This window comes from Dunckerocampus dactyliophorus, chromosome 6, assembly GCF_027744805.1.
Source record: "Dunckerocampus dactyliophorus isolate RoL2022-P2 chromosome 6, RoL_Ddac_1.1, whole genome shotgun sequence".
NCBI lineage: Eukaryota > Metazoa > Chordata > Actinopteri > Syngnathiformes > Syngnathidae > Dunckerocampus > Dunckerocampus dactyliophorus.
Window position 1 is genome coordinate 11,384,741 of NC_072824.1, and position 10,854 is coordinate 11,395,594.

Genomic DNA, 10,854 nt, shown 5'->3' on the forward strand with positions numbered 1-10,854 from the left:
AAATACTTTAGAAGATTGACATACAGGAATTCTGGACCCCGTCCAAAAAAAAATAAAATCACATTGAGCCTGTGCTTTGGGGCTCAACTTCAGAATGAATTTCAATGTGTGTGCGCGCGTGCGTGTGTGTGTAGGGTGGAAAGTGCAGGAGCGTCTGGATGGCTGATACCCCTGACCCCACCTCCCACTGATATGATGACTTGACCACATAGCTGGAGATTAAAAGCAAAGAATGAGCTAAGAATAAGCCATAAAGACCAGCCTTAAAAGCATTTGTAGTACTATATGATTCCAGATTGTGGCATTTATGGCCGTTTTCCATGCAGTTACAAATAAAGGGGCCATTTTAAAAGTGTTCAGTCACATGTCAACCTCCTATGGTAATAAACATTCCACACTTATAGTTGGGAGGTTGGCTTGGAGATAGCTTGGAATGAGAACTTGAACTTTGCCTAAATAATGGTGTAAAAATTTGCCTCCCCTGTCAGCAAAAACAACAATATAAACGACTATATACATACAGAACTTGCTGTGTAAAAGTGAAACTTTGTTTTATGTGGTCACAGCTTGGGGGCGCCACCTGTTGTTTAGCGAAGGGATAACAATAGTGGCAACCTGTAAGTATTTAAACACGTTCAAAACATATTAGCGTTCATGTTAACAAACTTCATCATATCATAATGCCGTTTTTTGTTAATATGATGTCAAATAAGATAGTAAAATGCCAGCCATGAACAAATGCTTCTTTTGCACATGCGCAGAGTGTTTCTTCCCCGGAAGTGACGATTTTTAAAATGGCGTCCTCCACTAGCCGGCTGGCTACACACTGGTTTACATCCTTCGTTATTTCTCAAATAAACCATGCTCGTATACGGGTGGTGCCCGTCAGAAATGTGGCGCTTTCGGCGGCGGCCTCGCCTGCTTATGGAGGAAGGTTTGCAGGTAATTTGAGCTTGTGGAGGAGACACAGAAAAACGGTGACATTGAACAGACAGTCAGGTGAGTGAGCTGAAGTTTGTTAGCGTCACCAAAACATTCTTTACACCAAAGACAAATATGGTAAAATGTCGTCTCGTTTAGGTGTTATATGAAAGATGACAAACTAAACCTGAAACGAAAATTACCTCACGTATGTCTGATGTAATGTCTGTTTGATGACATGAGTTGTAGAGTGTGTTACACTAACCTTGCTGCAACTGAATCTGTCGAATGAACGTAATTATGTAGAATGACAGTAAGTAGGCAGGTAGTGTGTGATAGGATGTTTGGAAGGTGACAAATGGTGTTGACATATGTGTTGTCCTGTCTGCAGTGTCCAAGTGTCCCAATGTCACCGCTGACCGATGTTTACACTCCAGCAGCAGATGTGCAGATCAGCAAGACTTCTACGAGGTGCTGGGAGTTGCCCGCACAGCCTCACAGAAGGACATCAAGAAGGCATATTATCAGGTGACAAGCTACCCATTTTGCTACTTCTTTACATCGTGGAGACATGTCTTCTTGTCTAATCACCTTTATGTTTATAGTTGGCGAAGAAGTACCACCCAGACACCAACCCAGATGACCCTGAGGCCAAAGAGAAGTTTGCCAAGCTGGCTGAAGCCTATGATGTACAACAGAACACACACACACACACACACCAGCTCATGCTACACTTCTGCTGAGAGCTGTTTCTAATGTTTTGGTCTACTCTAGGTGCTGAGTGACGAGCTGAAGCGAAAGCAGTATGACACGTACGGCTCGGCGGGCTTTGACCCGAGCCGTGCAAGCCAGCAGCAGCAATACAGAGCGGGCAGTGCCACTTTAGACCCCGAGGAGCTCTTCAGGAAGATCTTTGGTGATTTCACTAGCGGCTTCAGAGACGTCAACAGCATGTTTGAGCAACGGCCTGAGGTAAAAAAAAAAACAACAACTAGGGAACTAAAACCACTACAGTCTCCTTCAGCATCACAATTGAATAGCCTCATAATTACTTTGTCACACACTTTGTTAATCTCTCTCTCTTTCGTTGTCTGTCGCTCTTTGTGTCACTTTTGTCTCGAGCCATTTAGCTTAATCTAAAGCGCTTCATCACACAGTAGTCCAGCCTTTCGAAACCCGTTGCTGATAGTGGACGGTTGGTCCGAGTAGTACAAACAGAAGCTATAATAATTCTACACTTGATCAGACTTATTTAAGATGTGTCAGAGATTGCTGCACAAGACTTCAAAAACGGGCTGCAGTACAGTTTGGTGCACTTGTTTTTAAAAAGAAAAGAATAAGAGTCATAAAGTATGTTTCTAAATATTTCACTATCTACCTATAACATAAGACAGGTCAAACATCTTAAACACTAGTTAGCTATCAGTTACCTAGCTACACTGAAAGTAATATTTTTTCTGTCAACCCGTTCTTAATGTTTGCATTTAATATTCAAATATACCGGTAGTTTTGTGGAACAATATGACATAACAAACTCGCTAGCACTAGCACTTAGAAATGAATGCATCCATTTAACAGATTTAGTGTGTTTGTCTTAATTTTTGCACCAAAACGTCTGCCTTTACAGCAGATAGTTCTGAATTGACCTGAATTAAAGACGACCCTGTATATAATATGATTTATTTTATTAGATCAAAGATAAATAAGACAACATGCATCTTTTTTTGTGTGCCACATGTATAAACTTCTAGACCCCTGAATATTTTGGCGGCTTATACTGGGGTCAGTACAGTAGTTGTGTGGTGTGCTAGCGCTCACACACTGAGGTGCTTCACCTGCCGTCCTATCAAATAGTTTGTGATGGAGCTGACGTTTGCCGAAGCGGCGAAAGGTGTCAACAAGCAGCTGTCTGTGAACATAGAAGACGACTGCCCGAGGTGCGATGGAAAGGGCAATGAACCTGGAACCAAAGTGTCGCACTGCCACTACTGCAACGGCACTGGCATGGTGGGTCGTGCTCACGCCACATAGAACCCTTGTGGTTATTTATAATCATATTTTGTCAACAATGTGCGCTCCCCCTATAGGAGTCGCTGCACACGGGCCCTTTCATGATGCGCACCACGTGTCGGCGCTGCAGTGGCAAGGGCACCATCATAATCACGCCCTGTGTTCTATGCCGGGGCGCGGGTCAGGCCAAGAAGAGGCAAACTGTTACGGTGCCAGTTCCTGCTGGTAGGTTACACTGGGATATAATATGAGAAAGATGGACATTGAGACAATCTCCCACATTTTCATGTGTGATTTGGCCTTGTGGTGTTTCTTTACAGGTGTGGACAACGGGCAGACTGTGCGCATGTCCGTTGGTAGCAAGGAAATCCTCATTACCTTTCGGGTAAGTTAAGTTATGAGTCTATCGTTTATGTAAAGTTAGAAATTTTGAGGTTTTTGTATCCAATACAATGGGACCTATTAGGTCCAGAGGAGCCCTGTGTTCAGGCGGAATGGAACCGATATTCACTCAGACGTGATGATCTCTGTGGCTCAAGCTATCCTGGGGGGCACGGCCACCACACAAGGGCTCTACGAAACCATCCGTATACTTGTGAGTAACAGCATCAAACTGAACATTGTGGCAAATGTCTAACTTCACAAATTAATGTTCCTCCTTTCTTTTTCCTTTTTAAATCCAATCCATGTGTTCTGACCACTGCTATCAGGTTCCCGCTGGCTGCCAAGCAGATCAGGTGATCCGGCTACAGGGGAAAGGCATTCGGAGGATGAACAGTTACAGCTATGGTGATCACTACGCTCACATCAAGATAAGAGTGCCCAAGTAAGAGACGCGCTCAACTCTGACCTCACGGCCATCAAACCAGCTCTGAAAGTGGGCAGGAAAATGTCGCTCTCTGTGACAACATTATCACTTATTAACACTTATATTGCACAACACACCAGCAACAGAACCATTGTTGTAGCGCAAACCAACAATGCAGTGCATGTGGAGGTAGATGAAGCAGATGACTGCTGACCACTCATGACTTCAACTCCAGTTAATTATACCACAGGATATCTACAGATGCAGCTATTAATGCTAATGTTTTTTTTTTTACCTGGCACTAATTAGAGACCCAGGTCATCCATTGGGGTTTTACTGTGTTGTCTTTTTGTACATGAAAACCAATCCTATCATTCAGTTTTGGTTGTTTGTGTCTACAGGAAGTTGACACGGAAGCAGCGCTCACTGATGCTAAGCTACGCCGAGGAAGAGACGGATGTTCCTGGTACTGTTACTGGTGTCAATCGCTCTACAGGTCAGTTTAACCTTTTTTTATTTATTTATTTTTTATGAAGCCATTAGGCACAGAGAGAGAGTAAAGATTAGTAAGGCAAGTTTATTTATAGAGCACAATTTGTACACAAGGTAATTCAAAGTGCAGAAGGGAAACAGAAAAGAAGGAAGATTTCATAAAAGTAATCATTCTAAAATCATTACAAGAAATGCCATAAAATTATTCTTTAAAACATATAAAACTAAAATAAGTTAAAAGTGAAGAGTGCAAATAAAATACTTTCAGTTGTTATATGCACAGCTGAATGTTTTCAGCCTGGATTTGAACATTGGCAATGTTGTGGGTTGTCTCCCATCGTCTGAGAGACTGTTCCAGATTTTGGCTGCATAAAACTGAAACACAGCCTCGCCGTCTTGAGTCTGCATCCGCAGGAGGCCACACCCTGAGCTTCTCAGAGCTCGAGATGGTTCATTTGACTATAACATGTCAGGGATGTACTTTGGCGCTAGACCATGGAAAGACTTGTACACAAGCAGAGCTTAAAGTCTATTCTCTTTGAGCGACAGGAGGCCAGTGCAGAGGCCTGAGCACTGCACTAATATGGTCATATTTCCTGGCTCTGGTCAGGACTCAAGCAGCAGCAGTCTGGATGTACTGCCGCTGTATTACAGCTCACTTAGAGAGCCCGGTGAGAAGGCTGTTACAATAGCCTAGCCTGCTGGAGACAAAGACATGGATTAGTGTCTAGTGAAGGGCATGATAAGTCTAATTCTAACTAACATTTGTATAAACAAGATTATGTTGTGCAATGGCAGCATTGAGTTTACAACTTGATGGCAACCAGCAGAGTGTGCAGTCAATCCAGGCCCCCTTTATATGCTGCCTAAATGGGCTGCCTTAGAGATCAAAACAGCAATGTATTGACACAGGCTTATGGATTTTATTTTTTTTTAGCTGGTAGATTGTAATGCAGATTTCACACATCGAGTCATGTTTCTTAATACGGATTGGTATGGTAGAACTACTTAATTGTTAAGATGGTTAACTTTCTCCACCATTGATCTTATGAATGAATGGTCCATAGCTGCAGCTATCCCGCTGACACTTACGTTTTGCGTCCAATAGGGGGAGACAGTGCATCAAGCTCTAGTGACAAGACGAGAAGCTCATCAGAGGGGGAGGACAAGAAGCAGCACAAACAAGAAGAGGAGGGCTTCTTTTCTAAATTAAAAAAAATGTTTACCTGAAGTTAATAACACAGGTGGGAATCTACTCGCACATTGCCAAATACAGACCTAATAATAATAATAATAATAATAATAATAATAATAATAATAATAGTAATAACAATAATAATAATATTACATGTACATGTACTGTACAAGATGTAGATTGGAAGGGGGTAGGATTAAATAAGCTTTGCTTCTTCCTACTCCTTTTGGACATGTAGAACTGTGAAAAAAAAATGATTCATGAGATGTATTCCATTGTAACCTTCATGTTCAAATAAACTAAACCAAACCAAACCAAACCAATAATAGTTGCCACATTTAGATTTAACAGTTTAACTTTGTATGCTTATTGTTCTATTTTTGTTTTCAGTCAAACAAACTCAACATGGCAAAAGAAGATGCTGAATCCAGGAGCGAGGGAGGCACATCGAGACAGTTCTTAAGCTTCGGTTGGCGAGCTCCCCAGGCAGATGCCACACGCAGCTACAGTGGAGTCCCACCTCAGTCAGGATGAGACAAGCACAGCAGCGCTCATCAGCGCTGTGCTTGAAGAGCAAAAAGTGACGGAAGGTTTGAAATATTGTAGGTTAAAAGTTGCAACAACCTCTTGTAACATCTAACCTATATATTTTGCTGTTGTACCAATACTATAATAAATGTTTGTAAATACAATTCAGGCATTTTTGCGTTTAAACTCATTTTGGCTATGCATATTTAAATACAGTCATCACTCCTATGGAGAGTTTTCAAGCTTTGCGGACTCAAAAGAGAGAGACAAAGATTGAAGTTAAATGCGGGCCATGCATGTGGTCTGGCTTTGTACCACAGAGAATGTTCTGTTCTTAGCATGTCTTGTGCGGTGTACATTAGACAAGCATCCCAATAAAAGCTAAGTATGTGGGCACACTACATGTATGCAGACAAACCAGTGCTGGATGCCACAACTCCTGTTTGCTGTGGCTACAACTAAATGTTTTTGTGTTCCATGGGGTTTCATTTTTTGGGAGCTCAGTGTAGGGTTTTGTTTTGTTTGGTGTTGTGGTCCAATCATTTCATTATTCCTTTATTTTTACATGTTGAGGACATTTCCTGTAAAAAGGGTTTACTTAAGTACTAATGAAACTGCAATTCGCCAACTTCCCCACTAGGGAGAGCTACTATGTTTTTTTGCATGTGTATGAGAAATTCTGTAAGTTTTGAAAATATGTACAGTGGTACCTCAGTTTGTGTTAATTTGCTCCAAAATGTTCAAGAAAATAGGTACGATAACTGATCATTTTTTCACAAAGCAAATAATCCAAATCCAATGAACTAAAATTATGAACAAAAACTGCATTTTATAGACAATAATTATAGTTTTACATGCAGAAAAAATGCTAAAAAGTTATTAATGATAAATGAGGTGGATAAATATAACATCTATTTTTATTGAAGACTTGTTGGCAAAGACAGTGAGCAGCAGAAAGAGAGGAGGGTAAGTGATGCCATCTTTTCAATTTGCGGTCACTTGCAACTTTCTTTGGCCCCATGGTAGGTTATTTATCAGTTGCTCAATTAGTTGTTCTTAGGTGCTTTGGGCACTTGATTCTGCGGTATGATACAGTACAGGGCAAAAGGACTAGTTTGTTATGCGTAATACTGTCCAAAAACAGACGGTGTACGAAAACACAAGGCAAAATATTGACTTTTTTTTTCTCCAAAACCAAGTCATACTGAAAAGTGTGGCATTCGAAAAGCATGTGTTTTGTATATGCAGCAAGGGAAGAAATTTACATGTAAAGGTTGGATGCTTTTTTTTCTCAACGCAACAAGCAAGATACAAAGGAGAAAGTCTTGTTCAACAAAACATCTTTTTCAGAATTCCCTTTTTAAAGCTTGAAAAAAAAATAAGTACTTTTACAGCACCCGTGGGAATGCTGAAAACTGTTTCTCCTCCTTTTTTCCTCTTCTCCTCTGGGCCTCAGCAGTGTCATAAATTGCCTCCATCTCCCGTCATTCTGTCCTTAAAACACTCATGTAATTATTATGTAGTGTTGGTTGTGTTGCGTCTGTGGACTCAAAACTGCTGCGTTTGCTGGCGGAAATGTTCCTGTGAACAGAAAATACTTTTTATGACGCACATACTATGTGTTAGCCCTGCGATATCATGTAATTATAATTGTATATTACGCACATACTATGTGTTAGCCCTGCAATATCATGTAATTATAATTGTATATTACGCACATACTATGTGTTAGCCCTGCAATATCATGTAATTATAATTGTATATTATTATTTTATTATTTAATCAGCCAATAATATGTTGCTGTACTGTATTTGCTACCTAAATGGATCAGCTTAATTAGGTGCATATGTAAATCTCATCTGTAGATGAGGCAACATGTATTGACCCAAATATAGGACGACCCCTCTTTTTCAAGACTGTTGATGACTGCTGCAGTCATCACCATTAATCACCTTTATTAAAATTAGCGTGATAACTTGTTTGATCGCTTGCCACCTTTTTGAGATTTTTTTGGGATTGGGTCTCTGCCACGGCTGCTTCTCTACAGTTCATTGGTGTGTCAGGAAGATCTGGCTTGTTGAGAAGGCGTTGGTTTGCAAACCTGTTAGTTTGCATGTACAAAACTGCCAACATAGAATATAAGGCGACTTGTCTTTTTCAGGTGTCTCAAACTTATTTTACCAGGTGGGGCCGCTGGAGGTAGAGTGTGTGTGTGTGTATGTGAGGCTGGTATTCCACAAAAAAAGGGAGTGTTTCCGGCTTCCCAGCATGCTTTGCGGCACTTGTTTTCTAAAAATTTAAGTGGCGGAGCTGAGGGGTGGCCGTGGCCAACCTTGGTCACTCTCTGGTCACCCCATAAAACCGTGTGTTGCATGAGCTGCAAACAATAGGTACGTTGCCATAATTACTTGAGTTGGTTCCGGTCAAGTTTTCTGACTATGTTGACTTTGACTTAAATTATGAAGCGTGATTCAGAACATAAATCTGTTAATAATGGAAGCTCTCTGTAGCAGCATGAGTGGGCATATAAACCAAGGAGTCTAGAGTTAAAACAGGAGTGCCGATCGGCATCCACTTCAGTATTATGCCATGCTCAGGTTTGGCCGCCATGATGGGGAGCAAAATCCATAAACTATGCTTTCAAAACATGTCCTCGGCACACTGCTCAGCTATTAATTGCTTTAATAGACGGTCCAAAGGCAGTGGCGCAGCTACGGGGTAGCCAGGGGTGCTCTCCGGCTACCCCACTGGCCATCTAGACAACTGACTGAGTTACGTTTAAAGTTAAAATACACTGCTCAAAAAAATTTGAGAAACACTTTCAAAACACATCAGATCTAAACTGGGGGAAAAATGATCTTGAATATCTTTTCTGATAATAATTGGGTGATGTATTAGTAACAAAATGATGCCACATAATTTGATAGAAATGAAAATGATCACCCTATAGAGGGGGGAAATCAAAGACACCCCAAAAATGAACGTGAAAAAATGATGCAGCAGACTAGTCCATTTTGCCAAAATGTCATTGTAGCAACTCAAAATGATTCTCAGTAGTTTGTGTGGCCCCCACGTGCTTGTACGCATGCCTGACAACGTCGGGGCATGCTCCTAATGAGACTACGGATGGTGTCCTGGGGGATCTCCTCCCAGATCTGGACCAGGGCATCACTGTGGTACCTGGATACATGGAGGAGATTCCAGGAGACAGGTAGTTACTCCAGCAGAGCTGGACAGGGCCGTAGAAGGTCCTTCAACCCTCAGCAGGATCGGTATCTGCTCCTTTGTGCAAGGAGGAACAGGATGAGCACTGCCAGAGCCCTTCAAAATGACCTCCAGCAGGCCACTGGTGTGAATGTTTCTGACCAAACAATCAGAAACAGGCTCCATGAGGGTGGCCTGAGGGCCCGACGTCCTGTAGTGAGCCCTGTGCTCACTGCCCAGCACCGTAGAGCTCGATTGGCATTTGCCATAGACCACCAGAATTGGCAACTACACCACTGGTGCCCTGTGCTCTTCACTGATGAGAGCAAGTTCAACCTGAGCACATGCGACAGACGTGAAAGGGTCTGGAGATGCCGTGGAGAACGTTATGCTGCCTGCAACATCATTCAGCATGACCGGTTTGGTGGTGGGTCAGTGATGGTCTGGGGAGGCATATCCCTGGAAGGACACACAGACCTCTACAGGTTAGATAACGGCACCCTGACTGCTATTAGGTATCGGGATGAAATCCTTGGACCCATTGTCAGAACCTACGCTGGTGCAGTGGGACCTGGGTTCCTCCTGGTCCACGACAATGCCCGACCTCATGTGGCTAGTGTATGCAGGTAGTTCCTGGAGGATGAAGGAATTGATACCATTGACTGGCCCCCACGTTCACCTGACCTAAACCCAATAGAACACCTCTGGGACATTATGTTTAGGTCCATCCGGCGCCGCCAGGTTGCTCCTCAGACTGCCCAGGAGCTCATTGATGCCCTGGTCCAGATCTGGGAGGAGATCCCCCAGGACACCATCCGTAGTCTCATTAGGAGCATGCCCCGACGTTGTCAGGCATGTGTACAAGCACGTGGGGGCCACACAAACTACTGAGAATCATTTTGAGTTGCTACAATGACATTTTAGCCAAATGGACCAGTGTGCTGCATCATTTTTTCACTTTCATTTTTGGGGTGTCTGATTTCCCCCCTCTATAGGGTGATCATTTTCATTTCTATCAAATTATGTGGCATCATTTTGTTACTAATACATCACCCACTTATTATCAGGAAAGATATTCAAGATCATTTTTCCCCCAGTTTAGATCTGATGTGTCTTTGAAGTGATCCTCTAATGTTTTTGAGCAGTATAGTTGTTTATTATTCTTCACTGGAGTAGTAGTTGGCCGCGGGTTTACACCTAAAATGAATGAATGAATGGAGCAGTCAACGTCCTGATTCAATTAAAATAGGTATTTAAACAATCCTCGCATCGCATTTTGACATGAGAGCAAGACCAAGACCGTGTAACTTTGTCACTTATAACCTTTTTGTAATTGTGTAGCTTGTAACTTTTCCTCATAAGCTTTTAATTTTTGGTTTACTTTTAGTGTCATTTTTAGAATTGCTGTATGCCGTGGGCCAAAAAACTGAGCTGTGGGCCAAAAATGGCTCTTGTGCTCCTACAAGACATTTTGTAGGTAGACGTACACACAAAAAAAAATCCTTTATCGTGATAATAATGCTCAGTTGTGATTGACAAGGTCATAGAGGTATTAATGACAATATGTTTATCATTGCATTCATATAACACTTTCTAAATGATCCGTGTAATCTTCTTTCTGCCTCGACTAATTAAAATGTTAACCTTGTTTCCTTTCAAGGAGTACAAACTGCTCCAAAACAAAATCAACCCAACT

At 42.0% G+C, this 10,854-nt stretch overlaps 1 protein-coding gene across 3 annotated transcripts; it reads left to right on the top strand.

Moving 5' to 3' along the window:
• Positions 1-787: 787 nt before the first annotated feature.
• On the top strand, positions 788-6,737 carry LOC129182690 (dnaJ homolog subfamily A member 3, mitochondrial-like). Of its 3 annotated transcripts, none has more exons than XM_054779104.1 (12): positions 788-942; positions 1,313-1,449; positions 1,527-1,610; positions 1,696-1,893; positions 2,776-2,928; positions 3,009-3,156; positions 3,252-3,316; positions 3,398-3,526; positions 3,642-3,757; positions 4,141-4,235; positions 5,340-5,475; positions 5,817-6,737. In XM_054779104.1, exons 1-11 carry the CDS (start codon positions 795-797, stop codon positions 5,459-5,461), a joined length of 1,395 nt encoding a protein of 464 aa, XP_054635079.1. In that variant the 5' UTR covers positions 788-794; the 3' UTR covers positions 5,462-5,475; positions 5,817-6,737. The 3 variants fall into 3 exon arrangements, with proteins under 3 accessions (XP_054635079.1, XP_054635078.1, XP_054635080.1); XM_054779103.1 differs by having other exon boundaries at positions 788-999; positions 5,817-6,735; XM_054779105.1 differs by lacking the exon at positions 5,340-5,475 and having other exon boundaries at positions 788-999.
• The last annotated feature ends 4,117 nt before the right edge of the window (positions 6,738-10,854 follow it).